Source organism: Mastomys coucha, unplaced genomic scaffold (assembly GCF_008632895.1).
Source record: "Mastomys coucha isolate ucsf_1 unplaced genomic scaffold, UCSF_Mcou_1 pScaffold15, whole genome shotgun sequence".
Taxonomy (NCBI): Eukaryota; Metazoa; Chordata; class Mammalia; order Rodentia; family Muridae; genus Mastomys; species Mastomys coucha.
In genome coordinates this window covers 88,033,853-88,050,911 of record NW_022196897.1, presented here as the reverse complement: position 1 = coordinate 88,050,911, position 17,059 = coordinate 88,033,853, and the positions used below count along the sequence as shown (strand labels likewise).

General features: G+C 41.1%; 1 protein-coding gene across 2 annotated transcripts in view; it reads right to left on the bottom strand.

The window, feature by feature from the left end:
• Pamr1 (peptidase domain containing associated with muscle regeneration 1) overlaps positions 1-17,059 on the bottom strand; it is a 97,061-nt gene that overhangs the window by 4,144 nt on the left and 75,858 nt on the right. For both annotated transcript variants that reach the window (XM_031371158.1, XM_031371159.1), the window contains exons 7-8: positions 4,393-4,605; positions 2,669-2,735 (exon numbers count right to left, since the gene is read on the bottom strand). In XM_031371158.1, the coding sequence (XP_031227018.1) occupies positions 2,669-2,735; positions 4,393-4,605 (280 nt within the window). The remainder of the gene's footprint in view (positions 1-2,668; positions 2,736-4,392; positions 4,606-17,059) is intronic.

Genomic DNA, 17,059 nt, shown 5'->3' with positions numbered 1-17,059 from the left:
TCTCTCTCTCTCTCTCTCTCTCTCTCTCTCTCTCTCTCTCTCTCTCTCTTTGCTACTGAATAAATTTTCTTTATGTCACTCAATATTGTAGTCCTTTAGTCCAGGCATTCTTCCAAGTACCTAGGATTTTAAACCAAACCAAATAAAGTCTGACATAATATTATGATCCAAATGTACTCTTTGTGTAGACACACACTGAGGGGGGAAAGGAGAGAAGAGAAGAGAGAGGTGGAGAGAGAGAGAGCATTTAATTGCAAAAATAAACAGGAAAAGAAGTTAATTTGAATGAGAGAAAGCCAGGCACATTCTTTTCTCTGAACATTACCATAATGGGGCAATATTAGGAATTGACTTGAACTAAACAGTGTTGATACAGTAGCTTGATTTGCCAATTAGAAAATGTAATTAGTTCACCTCAGAGACTAGAACTTTCTCTCAGGCAACACTGCTTGGGAGAAATACAAAAACTTGCATGTAAATGGAAAAGGGGGCATTAAATGAGCTTGAAGTCGAGCCCCCTAGAGACTCTCTGTGGGGAGAGACACATCCTACAGCTTGTGCTGGCTTTACATCGGTATGTAATGACTGTCAAGCGGCAGACTGGGGTTCCTTCAGGAATTGATGTCCTCATCCCTGTGTAATAACAAATAGGGAAATGAAGCCTAGAGAGGCACTTGTGGGGGAGGGTACTTTGGGGCACAGTAAAGGAAGATGACACCCAAGATAGCATTTAACAGTCACCATTTCCACCCTAGTGTCTCTATCATGTCAATTTCATGTTGTTTAAGATGAAATCTATTTCTTGTATCTCGCTATGGTGTTTGGCTCAGGAAACACTCAGTCCACAGCGACTTCACTCAGCAGACATCCATGCTATGTTTATAGCTAGGTCTAGGAGCTTCTGAATGTACAATGTGCTTACCTTTTGGTCACTGTGAACTTGATATTTGTTTCGGGAAGTTACAAAACCCAAGAAGACCCCCACTTCAGAAAGACACTTCAATTAGATTTTAGGATTGCTTTCTCTATTGCAGGAATCACCTAGCACCTTCTCCCACTAAAAGTGCTTCAACAGTAGGAAGCCCTTTTGTCTCTTTGTGTAGCTCAGGACTCCTGTACAGGTGGCATCGCCTAAACAGGGAGAGCATTGCACTTAGTGGAGAACCCACTCCAGGGAAGCCACCAAGACAGAGATGAGACAGAGCCTGTATTCTACTGTCATTGTTCCCAAGGGGAAAAGACAAATGGACGAGAACCTGGGCAGGGATGAGTGTGGTTAGCAACCTTCACTGAAGGAGCATCCAAGCCAGTTCTGCTTTAAACTGACATCTTGTTCTGGCAATCACTTAACTCCTTAGAACCTCAGTTTCCACATATGCAAGGATATGTTAATAAGATGCAAATAATAATAAAAATACCCAGCTTCTATGGTTACTGTGAGAACTAAGCAAATTAATCTACATAAAGTGACAAATGAACAGCTGGCACACAGCTTCAGTGTCATCTGTCAGTGTAATTTTAATTCTTACAGCAATCCTAGGGTACCAATATTAATTACCCCTGTCTTTCAAAAAGAAAGATGAAGGCCAATTTAACTTCAGGAAATTGTCTACACATAACTAGGATTAAAAAGAGGCAGAAGCAGGTTTTGAACTTTTGACTGTTAATCCAATTTACTCATTCAAGAACTATTTACTGAATGGCTTCTATGTGGCAGACATGGTGGCAGGAGGGGATGGGTGATACCAAGATGAAATCAGAATCATGGTGAAGGCTACAGAACACTAGCTAATGGAAACAGCCTGATGTGGTGTTAGGACACATGCGATGTTACTAGTTTTATTTCAAATGATAGCTGGGGGGCTGGGAATGTAGTAGTAGAGAATGTATCTAGCATAAAAGAAGAGTCAGAGATGATCTCTCTGCTATGTGAAAAAGCAGAGAACTGAAGGATGGGGGTGGAGTAAGCCTCGGTGAGATCCAGTAGAAACAGTTTCCAGATTGAAGGAGCCACAAGTTTAATGTTTCTCAAACAGAATTATGGTTGAACTGGAAGAAGGAAACCAGAGATATCTGTGCAACTGCAGTAGAGAGGACAAGGATGAAGAAGAGAGTAGACATGGTCTCCTTTCTCACTAGCAGGTAGGCCTCATCTTTCTTCCCAAGAGGAACATTGAGTATACACAAGAGTTCATGTCTCTCATCAGAGTTCATGTCTCTCTTATTGGTCATTTATCTCTAACTCCTGGGCTCCATCAGTCTGCTCCATCTGACTGGTTACCATCAAGACCATCTTTCTAAGCCCTAGGTGGCTGCATGATTCAGCAGGATTGCTGGCTCCTAGAAGTTGCCATAATAAAGTGGCAGCCATTTCAGGAAGACTAAAGTATTAGAGTCCAACTCCTCAAAGATCATCAGGGAAGCTTTGCTTCTTCTCACCAACCATCTGCTTTCCCACGATCCAATAAAACTTGTACTTCTTCCAATAGTAGCTTCCTCTTAGCCAAAAGCCGCTGGCTAATGAGCCTCCATCTAACAAGCCCCATTCTTTTATGACCAGTTAGCACTAAATGTCCCTTAGAAATGCCAGGCTGTCTTTGGCCAAATGCAAGTCGAGAAGGGAAATAGCCATTATCCTTCAAAGAGGAGTTCAGGTGCTTGGCCTCACCTTGACTGAACCTGCATCGAAAGGACTCTCCTTCTCACCAGATCTGAGATCTTCGGTTCCCGGCAGGCTAGAAACAGATAAACCATGTTGTATTATGCTTTCCCACCTACACTGGTTACACCATGCCATCCAGAATAACACCTGACTCCCACCTTTCCAGACACCATGCATTCCTTCACTGGTCTCAGGGGCTGCACGGGTTAGAAAAGCTTCAAGAGTGTACTTAGCAAGATGCCAGCTGCTTTTCACCTGGGAGCTGCTACTATACAACTCAGTAGTCCTCTCTGAAAACCTCTTCTTCTGAGAGAAGACTTGGGACAGTGGCAGTTCATAGATTAAGGCCATCTGTTCATGGGAATGGTGTCAGCAAACTAGATCATAGTGGAATAAAATTCAAAGTGAAGTTTCCAAAATAGAGCCCACAGAGGGAATTAGGAAGCACTTGTTTAAAACCAGACTGCAGTGCCAATTATAAATAAGTCTTGAGTAACCAACCATTCCTTGTCCTGTCTCTGCAATGAAGGTCCCTAGCAGTCACCAGAGGACAACTCGGAGCCCAGTTTCAATTCACTGAAATCTTTCTTTTTTTCTTCCATGGAAAACGAATCCTTCCCATCTCTCTTTCCCAATCTAGCAGCCAACATTTGTCTAATTAGCAACTTAGAGTACTTTGGTTGTATTAATTTGTAAGAGAAAAGTTGACAAAAAACCCTCCAAGGACATATGCAACACTGTTCCCATACTTAATGAAATAAAACATCAGGCCTTGTGCTGGGAGGATGAAAGTTGCTTCTGGCAAAAGTCTAAAGTGATTTATCCCTTTCACATTTATCCCTTTTTTCTCTTTCATTCCTTTCCCCGTGGATCAGGTTGTTGACAAACACCCAGCAGAGAGGGTGACGGGTAGGGGCAATGGTCTTGACAATCTAGGACATGAACACAGTTTTCTTCTCAGTAAAGGCAGCATCAGCCCGAAACAATCAATGAATAAAGTCAGGGAGAAGCTGCATCTCCACTGTGGAGGGCTCCAGCTCCCAACACAACAGTCCAGGGTTTTCTGCTTCCAACCTATATTTTAATTTTTACTTCCTAGATGGCTTGCCTTGAGCTTACCATAAGACAGATACTTCCACTTCAGTCTATACCCAGGTTTTTTCTCCTGTCTTCTATCTGGAGTATTATCCCAGCTGCTCCTAGCATCCTTAAATCCTTCCTGTCTACAATCAATCCTACCTATCACACACTATCACCTCTATTTTGGGAATACTGATCTCTCTCTGTTTTCCAAACTACTCATTCAATTGTTAGAAGTATGAAGGTCTGCTGTGTTCGGTTTTAGCCATCTACATCTGTAGCATCCCCTCATATAGGTGACCAGGAACATGTGCTTATTGGCACTTTTATTAAACACATGACAAAAACAGATGTGCAAAGGCTTACAACTTCTGTCCTTGGATTTCCATAGCTAAAACCCAGCCTTGGCATCTTCCCCAAACTGCTCTTCTCGATCACCTTAGGAAAGATGAGAGTGAAGACTTCTTGGGAAGCAGGAAACAAGACACAAATGTTTTTAAAGAATATTCTCCAAGTCAGGAGTTACATATGGTTTAAGGATGAGTCTATAAGAAAACAGTATTCCAGGGACTTAAGGCAGGCATTGGACCTATCAAAGAGTTACAATGACTCTATGAGATCTGTAGAATACAAAGATGTCTATAAGTTACCTTTCATGCAGACAGGTTGTTTTCCTGACCATTCTCCATTCTGCTGGCAAGTTCTTTTCTCATTGCCACTCAGAACGTATGAGCCATTACAAAAGAAAGACACAACTGTGCCAATTTTTACATGGCGCTCATTGAGAAGTCCAGGACCTCCTGTGATTTTCTTGTACCCATTGACTGGGCCTCCAAGGTCTGAGCAGTTTCTTTCTTCAAGGACTAGAAGTGAAAGGATGGGGCGGGGGGAGAACTGTTAAAAATCTGAGTCATCCGGTTTTAGAATAGATTCTTTTCACATTTCATTGAATTAAAAATACATTGACAGGGAGTCTGCTCACAGCAGTGCTTACAAGAGTCTCCAAGAGAAAATTCATTGTTGAGAAGCATGTGGTAGGCATGTCATCTGCTTGTTTCATGGCCGATTCTTAAGTGAGGAAATCATTCATTGGAAATATAAATAAGTTTGACACTAAGTCTGGGTCCTAGATGACCCATTTGTTTATTTCTTTCTCAAATTGCAGAAGCTGGGCAAGCCTGGACAAATGTAAATATGCCACCTAGATTTCTCAATTAGTATATGGTGGTTATTATTTTTGATGGTGGTGTTGTATGTTTTATTTTCTAACACTTGTGCAATTAACCCACACTCTACCACTGTCCTACTTACAGTGTGTACTCAGAAAGGAGGACTGATTTGAATCAAGAATATATATCTAAAATGGATTTAGACTTTAGAATTCAACTCCAGGAAGAAAACAGTATGCTGAAACTTTTAATTTTAAAACCAAACAACCAAACAACAACAAAACAACCAGGGTACAGGGTACCAGGTAGTGCTGGAGAGATAACTCAGGAATTGAGAGCACTGGCTATTCTTCCAGAGGACTGGGGTTCCCATCATCCATATAGTAGTTCCCAACTGTTATAGCCTCTGTTTCAGGAGGATCTAACGCCCTCTTCTGGCCTTCAGGAATCAGGCATGTAAGTGGTTCACAGACATAGATGTTGTCAAAATACCATACATACAAAATAAAATCAAGCAAAACAATACTATAGAATTGTAGATCTAACAGCCTTCCCCATCCTCCAAAAAGAGTTTTTTACTTGGATACTTAACATTCATTACAAAGAAATATTTATCCTTTTATTCCTATAGGATAGAGACTTAAAGTTGAAGAGGCATCAGCAGCTATTTAGAACATTTTAGCTATGGCCTGGAAATATTCTATTGGATAAATAACATAATTGTCTGAAACAGATTATGACACAGTAATGAATATAACCAGCCTAGGGAAAGACAGAGAAACTCATGAAAAATCTAACCTTTTACCATTGAATTTGGGACCTCTATCAGTTTCCTTTCTTTATTTCTTTTTAAATATTTATTTATGTGTATGTACATTTTGTTTGCATATATGCGTGTGCTACATGTGTGCCTTGTGCTTAGAAAGGCCAGAAGACAGGGGTCAAATTCTTTGAACTAAATTGTTGAGAGCCACCCATAGAACCTAGGTTCCTACAAAAGCAGCAAGTGAGCCATCGCTCCAGCACTTATCCCTGATTTCTTTTTTGTCATTTCTTCCAAGGCACAGACTCACGCCTCTGGAACAGTCGCCAAGTAATGCAAGTGTACATTCAACAGGCCTTGTTTCCTATAACTTCCCCAATCACCTTCCTGGAAACTTATTTTTTTGCTCCCAGACAAAAAGAGGATTTCTATTTGGATGATATCTCTAAATTATTCAACAATCACAAATGAATAAATATCATTTCTATATGCCACTTGGGAAGATTTCCAGAACTAGCCAAATGCGTGGCTTGACCTCCCTTGAAAACTGTCCGTGGGCCATATGGTACTAGATCAGTCATGGTCTGTGTGCCTTGGGGTTATGTAATATAATCAACTCCTTTTGTGCGTAAATCCTAAGCTCCTATTTTAAGTGTAAGGAAAGGGACCTCACTGAGCAAGCTGTTCAAAAATCCTGAGATGCCATAACAAGGAAGTACAGTTTTAACATCTCAAGTGGACTCAGAAAACCTCAGTGCTGTGCTTTAGGAATGACACTGATGTGGGAGAAACAGCAGAGGAGGCAGCGAGTGAGGCTACCTTCATCCATACAGATGTTTCAGTTTTGAAACACACAGCCGATTGTCTACTGCTGGGGCCTGGAGACTATAATGAAAGGCAGTGTATGCCATATGCATGTTTAAAATTGTGGAATTAGTCATAACACAAAAATTGGGAGATCTTAAATCAAGTTATGGCCTTTAAAATGATTCAGGACTAAAATGCTTAGATCTATGCTTCCATATAACAACAGGAGTTGAAAGGACTGCTTTGCCTACGTGGGACAGTTATTCACTTGACCACAACCCCTCCCAACTAGACTGCTTAGCTGTGTCTTTTACCTAAATCTGTGCCCAATTAGTCAATGCAAGAGCTGAAGCTGGAGTTTTTACAAGTGTTGTTCTTCATCTATTTTGAGCTTTGCTCATGGCCAAGAAAGACAGGGGAGTCTTTAATGCTAGTCTTGAAATACAGAGAATTAAAGATCTCAACTATAGTCACATCAGCTTCAGAAGAAGGAGAAAAATCTTTTCTGCTGATGGTTTGGACAGGTAAACCTGAGAGCTGGTTCTCCTTCCCTTGGAAGAAGGTACTTTCATGGTATGATAGACTCTCACATCCTGATTTGTCACGGGCTAGGCCCTCAGGGTGTGTACATCTGCTACATTTACTGTGGGTCTGAACTGAGAAGTTGTTGAACTTTTAGAGAAAATAAAGATTTATAACTTTGATATCATTTGCTTCTCTCACTGGAAAGTTTTAAAATAAGAATGAATGAGAAGCTAATTTGGAATATATTACCACCCTCTACCCAGGATGTGAGGGTATGACTCTATTTCCACAATTCTTCAGTGTATACATTTTCCCAAATGACATTTATCGAATCAGATCATATGTAAACTTTTCATATAGCATATCTTAATTCTGAATTAAGAAAAGCCTCAGGTCCCAGAGCAGCTGAAACTTGGTGAGACCATAGGATGGAGAATTCTGAGAGCACTTAGTAGATTTAAGTTACTGTATATATAATGCCACCAGGATAAAGCTAAGCATACTTCTAAGTGATGATCCATCTAGGTGATGATTCAATGGAGTGAATGTTTGTGTCTCCTCAAAAGTCTTCTGTAGAAATCCTAACTACTCCCATAGTGTAGCATTCAAAGGTAGTGATTAGATCATGAGGATAGACCCCTTAGGAGTGATATTACTGCCTCTATGAAATGGAATCCAGACAGTTTTCTCCCTTGCCTTCCCTCATGATTATGAGAAGTAAACATTAATCAGTCAATGTATGCCATTTCGCTGTAGCAGCCTCGACTGACCAAGATGGACGGCAAGACCTTAACTGAAAATCAAGAGAAACATAGACCAAAGAAGGAGAGTCATAAAGCTTCAGATAATGTTGTTTTGTGATACCACTTTAAAACATAACTATGCCAAATATCCTCAAGGAAACCAAGGACAAGATGGATAACTTTAGCAGAAAACTATAAGCCTTAAAATATAACCACAGGAAAAATCTGAAATGGAAAAGTACAATGATGAAATAAAAAATTCAGTGGATAATTAAATAGGAAATCCAACGAGGTTGATGAGTTCTTATAAGCTGAAAGAATACTTAGAAGAAAAGAATCATGAAGCCTAAAAGGTGAAAATGTATAGCAATATAAATATGTGTAGGAAAATAAATAAATATGTATGTAAATTGGTGTCCCTGCATGAGAGGAAAGGGGGACTGGAACAGAAACAATGATGGGCTTCCAATTCAGGAAGACTCAGACTTCTGGGTACCACATGTACTGTCTCTACTTTCACAGTTTTAATCCTGTATACTGAAACCTTACATTTTCACTCCTGTACAAACAGCACCTGGATGTTGTCTCCTCTCTCCCATTTCCTGTATTTTCCAAAGCTGCATGCACATCTGCTTATGATGCTTCTGAAGAGAGTCTAAGACTTGGTCTGTCCACTGTGTTTCTCCTCGTTTAGACAGCCCCCGGTAGGTATACAGACCATTGCATCTCATCAGAGGTCCTTCTCACAGGTTGCAAAGCAATCTCCAATCCTCTGTGTGTTCTTGTTTTAGAAACCTTTGTATCTCCTCAATTGGACAGATTCATGATTCTTTTCTGTTTGATTTTTTTCAAGGGCTTTCTGTCTCATTTCACCTGAGTGGTACAGATATTTCAGACAAAGCCAATAGAGAATTTAAAATATCTCTATCTCTATCTCTGGAATAAAGGAGCTAGAAGCCCTTCCTTTCTAAGTAGAACATCCCACGATTAATAATAAATGGCACATTGCCTTGTTCCTCTTGATACTCAGCCTAAGGACAGAAACACATTAAATTGAGCATGTCCTTATATGTTAATTCATATAACAAAACTGTCACCAGAGGGGCACTTCTCTGGAATATTGTTTCAGATGAACATTTAAAGACCTTTATTCTATACTCTTAGTCCCTACCTCCCAGAAGAGCACTGTATGAAGTGGTTTGTTATGATGCCATTTTAGAGGCACACATGCCACAGCTTTGTAACTGCTCTCATCTTGAACTCTACAGGAGCCCCCACCAGATTTCTCATATCCCTGTAGCAACACAAGGGACCTGCCTTGTACTTCTCCAGGTGTGTCTCGCTGCTTACAGCTGGCACCTGCATCCTTCGGCAGAGTGACCTTGAGCATGAAAACTAGCTTGCCCAATGGAAAAGAGACGAAATCACCTTGACTTTGTCTCATCCTTTATCCAACCGAAGGTTGCCAGTGGGATAGCCATATCCCTTGAACTGTAATTTTCACTTTCCAGACCCCTGTGGGAACAGGCTGCATTTGAAAACACTCTTAACTGAGTTCTTCCCCTTCTGTCTTCTGCAGTTCCCTCACTGGCTGATCCTAGGAATGCATCATTTAACAGAAACCGTGTCCTAAATGCTTGGTCCAGGAGAAACTAGCCTAAGGTGGCATTGCTGTTTTCTTAGCCTCTGGTACCAGGACCTCTCATGCCTTCCCTTCTTGGCTCTGCAGATAATGATGGGAGTCTAGTAGGGCAATGTCACAGAGCCATCAGCATGGCTAGGTAATGAGGTACATGGATAGAATAATAACAGGTAGACCCTTAAAGAAGGGCTCCAGCCTCCATAAACAATCTCACGCTCAAAGTCAGACTCATTCCAGCCAAGCTATTATACATGAAGGGACCAGGTATCATAGACAATGGAATTTCTCAAGATGAATAACAAAGACTTGCTCAGGATTCTCCCTGATAGCTTCATGCTGTCTTCATATTGTGATTCTGTACAGTCTGTGGCATGAACCAGGCCCCTGCAATGACCAATACTTAAGTCCCAATTACAGACTGAGTATTATATTTAAGTTGATTTAAAACAGATACTGTTATATTGTTTTTTCTCCCTTCTGATTGGTACAGTAAGAATCACTCCTGACAGCTGAGATGACTAAGGTCAGAGATCTATAAGAAGTGGACATGAAGAGGCAGTATTACACAGAATGTCATGACCTTACGGCATTGTCTCCAGGAAGAGTGGTTCTTTGCTGCACACTAATAGCACCACTTTCTGGTGTCCTCTGGGCAATAAGTGACATAGTCTATGACAGAAGGACGTTCATATTGGAATCGCCTCACCATTCCCTGATAGTTAGCAGGCCCTGGGGCAGAGCCCAGCCTGGGAAAGACAGCCTGCCCTCTTCCCTCATATCATTATCATATGATATTCCTGTCCACAAAGGAAATATATTTTATGAATGAATCTAGAATTTTAATGTGACACACTAATCTCCTATGAATATTTATCATTTTCCTTTTGCTTAGACCTCCAAGCTGTAAGTTCAGATTTTTAAGGAAGACTGGTTAAAAAGCTGCTCAAGAACAAAGAACCACTTAGTTTGTCTTTCCAAACTTCTTTATGTCAGCTTTTGACGGACTGAGGTGCTGATCGATCACATATTTAACAAGTGACCCCCCACTGGTGTGTTCTTTAAAAATATTTTTATTGTTTCAGAAATACATACTTGAATATAATGCATTTTGGTCAAGTCTACTCCATATTCCTTCCCCTCCAATTTCTTCCCATTTCCCTAATCCCACCACTTTTCCCTCCTAACTATATGTGTTCTGTTTCTCCGTCTCTCTGTCTCTGTCTGTCTCTCTTTCTCTCTGTCTCTGTCTGTCTCTCTGTCTGTCTCCATCTCTCTGCCTCTCTGTCTGTCTGCCTCTCTGTCTCTGTCTGTCTCTGTCTGTCTCTGTCTGTCTGTATCTGTCTCTGTCTCTGTCTCTGTCTGTCTCTGTCTCTCTCTCTCTCTCTCTCTCTCTCTCTCTCTCTCTCTCTCTCTCTCTCTCTCTCTCTCTCTCTCTCCCCGGTGGATAGTGTTGCTTGTGTGTGCATGGGTACAGGACCATCTCCTGGAGCATGGGCAGCCTTTCAGGGGCTGCATCCCTCAGTAAAACATTTTCCTTCCCCATCAGCCATCAATAGCTTCTTAGCTAGGGGTGGGACTTCATGAGCACTTCCCCCATCCATACTGGAAAGCTGGCTGGCTCAGTTTTAAAAGTGCAGGTCTCGTGCCACTGTTCATGTGTGCAGACAGACTTTTTTTTCTTTTCAAAACCAGAAATACAAGTGGTATTGATTCCAGCTTATTCTAAAGGGGAATGTGTGCCCAGGCTGTCTGCAGCCTCACTTAAGCACTTGCAAATAAAAAGGACTCATGGCATTCCATCAAGTTATGCTTTGTAATCTCCACCACTTATTCTTTGGATCTGAATTTTACCAAGCAAAATCTTTGTCAATGAAGTAAATCCTGAGTCAGGCCTGGTGTGATCCCAGCGACTCAGGAAGCAGAGTGAGGGAACACTGAAAGTCCCAGACTAGCCTGGACTAGAGAGGAGTTTCAATGTCCGTCCAACTTAGACCCTGTCTCAAAATAAAAAGTGAAAAGTGGTCCGGCCATAAGGCCTAGAAACAGAGTGTTTCCCTAGCACATATGAGATCCCACATTCAACCCCCAGTCCTATCAAAATAAACATCTTAGTAGTTCAATTAGCTGTTTAAGAGCTGTCACTGTGAGAAACTCAGTTTAACTTCTTTAAGCTAACTGACTCAGCTCATTCTGACAGAGAAAAAGAAGATACAACAAGTGAGGGTGTGCATACTAACTGAGGAATAAGTAAAGTAACCATGGGAGCTCTAGGTGCATCTGAATAGGGTGTAAAGGACCTTAGCAAACACTAGCCAACAACAGAAGTTCACTGCAGTCTGGGAACAACACAGGTGCACTCCATTAGGGAAAATTGCTGGAACTGCCTTGATACCACTTAGCCAGCTGTGTGATCTGAAAGAAAGCTTCTGAATATACAGATAGAAGACCAAGTGAAATGGACCCAGATTCGAAGTTAGATGTGCTGCCCAGGATGAGTACTGGGGACTTGTAATTAGAATTCCCAGTTTTATCACATTGGTGCCATCTCTAAGGTACTGGGCAGTGACTGCCCTGGCTAAGTGTAATGATGACTGCATGTGCCGTAGGCAGTGCAGTGTGACCAATGTGTCAGGCACAAGTCCACAAGTGTAAAGATGAGACATTGAGAAGAGGCTCAGAAATGCTTCCCTATGATGGGAGCATCTATCTACCACACTGTCTGGAAAGTAATAAGTGGTATTTTGGATAATCTTTAAGAAGATATCAAGTCTCTTGAGAGACAATATTTTGCCTCTCTCCACAAGTATTGCTGTGGCCTCTACTTATTCCCATGACCTTAAGAGTATGTCTGTCTGTCTGTCTGTCTGTCTGTCTGTCTGTCTATCTACCTATCATTTATCTGTGTGTCTGTGCACATATGTATATATATACTCATTCAAGAAAAATCTCAAGTCTAATAGGTCTTTTAAATCAACAATAAGATGTTTCATATTTTGAGTACCCTTCAAATAATAAGACCCTAAAATACATACTACTTAACATTAATTAAAAGCTTATCCAATAGTTTAGAAACACAAGCAGATGATGATCTAACTTTTTTTTTTTAGTGCTGAATCTGAGTGTAATTTCTCAAAGTAAGCATCAGACTTTTATAGTCAATACAGAAGACAAAAGGAAGTTAGATAATACACCAGTCAAGGTAATTTGCAGGAGCCAGGCAGCAGGGGCCACAACAAAGTCAGCCCCATGTAGAGTCAGCTGGATCTTAGCAGCTAGGTGTGAATGGTTCCTATTCTAGTCTATTGTATAATCTACTACCAGCTAGTCCTAGGTAAACACCCAACTATGCTAATCTTCTGGGCTATCAGAAGTATGTACCAGGGGGTCCCATTTGCTTTCTTTTTTTAAAAAAAAAATAATTTAAAATTTTTTATTAAAACATTAACACACACACACACACACACACACATACACATAGTGTGTTTTGATGAAATCCATCCCTTCTCTCTCCCTACAATCTCTTCTCCATCGCACAGGTTTCTTTTTCTTCCCAACTTCATGTGTTTTCTTTTTAAACACTCCATGTCACTTAGAAGTGCCACTAGGTGTATGGCTGTAAGATCATCTCCAGGGCATGGGTAGATTCTCTAAGCTGCATCCTTGAAGAAACAAATGATTCTGCCTCCCTCAGCAGCCACCAATTGCCAATAATACCTCTGCTAAGTGGGGCTTCAGGAATTCCTCTCCCCTTCACACCAGATGATCTAACTTATTAACCATCGTAATCTATCCATATCAACTGACACTCAAATATCTTTTTTATTTTTTTTTTGTTTGTTTGTTTGTTTTTTGAGACAGGGTTTTTCTGTATATCCCTGGCTGTCCTGGAACTCACTCTGTAGACCAGGCTGGCCTCGAACTCAGAAATCGGCATGCCTCTGCCTCCCAAGTGCTGAGATTAAAGGTGTGTGCCGCCGCCACCCGACCTCAAATATCATTTTTAAACCAAACAATGTCACTCCTGTCCCCAAAAAGGTTCTTGGCAATCTCATAATAGAAAATAAATTCATTTCACTTCTTAAGTCCCAATAATATTTACAATCTTACTACTGTTCAAAATATTAAAGTATTTTCTGAAACTTAATGCAACCTCTTAGACATATGAGCCACTGTGCAATCAAAAGGTTCTATACTTCTAATATTGTCATAGACTAAACATTTCTGTAGAAAAGAGAAATGGAGCCAGAGAAAGACCAAAACCCAACACAGCAGGAGGCAAATGCTGTAGTTTCCTGTCCAGCATCTAGGGACTAGGCTGTCCTTTATGAACTCCAAGAGGCTTGAGAAGCCCTGGCCCTCTGGCCTTTTGCTTTATATCGCTCACATGGCTGCATCATTGGCTCTCTGTCCTTCAGACTTCATCATCCAACTTTCTGGGTCTCTGCAGAGAGCAGATGGTGGGGCTCCTCAGTTGCACAGTCATTTATATAATCATGAGTGTGTGTGTGTGTGTGTGTGTTAGATAGAGAGAAATAGTGTATGTTTATATGTAAAACACATGCATGTATACATACACATACATAGGAGAGCAGGTACATATATAGAGCAGAAAGTAAAAGTCAGAATACAATAAATGTTTACACCTCTAGATAAACTTGTGGTGACTTTTGGCTAATCTCCTCACCATCTTCTTCTAATTTTTATTGTTTGTATTCTACTTATTATTTTAAATTAATTATTATTCTGTATATTCTTCTTGATTTCACAAATGGTCTATTGTGAATCATAGTATAATGCATGAAGAAGTATATTTGTCTTTTGGCAAATCTTAGTCATGAAATATTTGCGACAGCCAGATTATCCACTGAGGAAAAGTTATAGTCGGTATTCATTCTCCCCAAAAGTTCCTGAGCATTGTAACAAAGGCCTCAGGCCCCATGTCAATAGAAGTCATCATCCTGTGCTCTCCCTGTGATGGGAGCTGGGACAGAGGGTATTAGTTTCAATTCTTAGCATCCTCTTCATATCTACCCAATCTCACCAAAAGCAAGGAAACAGCTTGTGACAGTCTGGGCTCTGTTTAGAAAAGGCATTAACGTTCTCACTGAGGCTTGGTGAATTCTGAAACCCGACTTAACACAAAACCAATGCTCAGAGACAAGTGGGTGATGGCCTCTTTTCTCTTCCACACCTTTTCTTGCTGGGTTCATGGTTGAATTTGGGGCTTCTGGACTAAAGCACATGTGTTGTGCTCTCTCAAAGGTCATCACTAACCTTTAATAATGACACCAGCTAATAAAGAAGGCTTCACCAAAGTCTCTTTTTAATCCCTTTCCAGCCAATAGGATTCTGCTTTGCCCATGTTTTCCAGCCCTCTGTGGTTGTGAATGAGGTGCTATCCATGTGAAGTTATGCTTGGATGGCACACACTGCTATTTATTCATTCGGCAGCAATTTGAAGACTGAGGCTTAATTGGCTATTTGATCTTAATCAGCATTGTCTTGGGCCTCTGGGACACTGTGTCTTTCAAACAGCACTTTCCGGTGCCTGGATGGCCTATTTAAAACTGCCCATGTCCAAGAGACAGTCAACATTGACAAATTTCAGAAAGTCTTAGTTGTTTAATTTCCTGTCCCAAGTCATCCTGTGACAGAGTAAGTGGGCCACTTACATGATCTGAGAAGCTCAATAGATCTGTTGCTCTATCTGCTTGGCAGTAATAGTCTTTTTTTAGCTTTCCCCAAAGTTTAGGGATTTTTTTTTTTTGAGTCATGATCAAGATGGACATAGAACTGAGAGGATAGCTCAGTAAATAAGATGTTTGCTATGCAAGTGTGAGGACCTGAGTTTGAGCCCCAGAATGCACATAGAAAAGGTATGTGGCACATGCTTGTAATTATAGCAATGGGGAAGAAGGGATTTAAAGAACCCTGGGGTTTTCCAATTAGTAACCCCTGGCAAACTGGCAAAGTCAATGAGAGACACTGTCTGAACAACAAGATAGCACCTGGGAAAGAAACCTAAAGTTGACCTCTGGCCTCCACATGCACATCTGGACATGTATGTGCACAGACACACACACAGAGGCACAAATAGACACATACATACATACACACACATACATACAGAGAGAGAGAGAGAGACAGAGACAGAGACAGAGAGAGACAGAGACAGAGACAGAGACAGAGAGACAGAGAGACAGAGAGACAGAGAGGCAGAGAGGCAGAGAGGCAGAGAGGCAGAGACAGAGACAGAGAAACTCTAAACTACTGGGTAAGATATCTCCCAGTGGTTAGCAGAGACAACGTTTCAAAATATAAGAAATTTTACTATGAACATCCCTGGACAATTCTGCTGCTTAGCCTTGTGTGTGATGAGAGTTACTTGGCAAAAGGGTCCTGAGGTGCCAAGTACATTCAGTCCTTGAAGACTCTATCTAGTGTCTGACATATATTAGTACTGGGGAATCTGAAGCAAGAAGATCTTGAGTTCAAGGCCAGCCTAGGCTACCTAGTAAGACTCTCATTGATTAGTCTTCATCCCCATTAACAACGTTCTTGTTAATGAAACCTTGCTGGGAAGTCTACCACACGTGACCCTTTCCTCTGTAGTAGGGAAGTGCTAAGGTTAAGAGTGTTTTATGGCTTTGTCAAAAGGAGGAGACAATACACATCATATACCTCTATTTTCCCCAGTATCTAGTTTAATAGGTATCCAAAAAATATTTCTAATCTGTAAAGTAACGATGATCCAAGTATCCATTGTGCTGTAATGTTGATAAAATTGAATGACTAAAACGACATGAAGCCGAGAGGCTGTGCTATATTAAGAATAGACAAGCTGAGTATAGAACTGCTTACCTCTATAATCCTGGTACTTGGAAGCCCAAGGCAGGACTTCTGGGAGTTAGACATCAGTCTGAGATATAGAGTGAGTTCTAAGGCCAGCCTGGGTTATAGAGTGAAATCTATGTTGTTTTTTTTTAAAATGGAATTTTAAAATGTATAGGAAAACTGGGGTCCTGGGGAGTTAGGGAGCTATCTCAATCTGAGCCAGTTAAAGTGCCTGCCACAAAGACATGCAGACCTAAGTTTGGATCCTCAGCACCCACTTACCATCTGAATATGGTAATGCACTCTGTAAACTCAGTACTTAGTGGGTGGAGACAGGCAGATCCCCAAAAGTTCACTGGCTAGTCAATCTATCCAAGCAGTGAGCTGTTTCCATGACAGACCCTGTCTCAAAAAGATAAAATGGAGAGGGACTGGGAAAGACACCAGATGTTGACTTCTGGACTCTGCAGGCATATTCATATGTGCACCCACATATATACCACATGAACACACATACACACACACACAAAGAGAGAGAGAGAGAGAGAGAGAGGGGAGAGAGAGAGAGAGAGAGAGAGAGAGAGAGAGAGAGAGAGAGAGAGAGAGATTAGAAGAGTTAGGTACAGTGGTGCATGCCTGGAATCTCAGAACTTGGAGGTTGAGGCAGGAGGATTGCAAGTTTGAGGTCAGCCTGGGTGACATAATGAGACCCTATCTCAAGAAAAACTGTTGTTTTAGTACATGGATTCCAACAAGAATGCTTTGGAAATTTACAACGATGATGCTTTTATCTTCTGAAGTTGGTGGGGATCTGGCAAAGAATGTTCTTAAAGG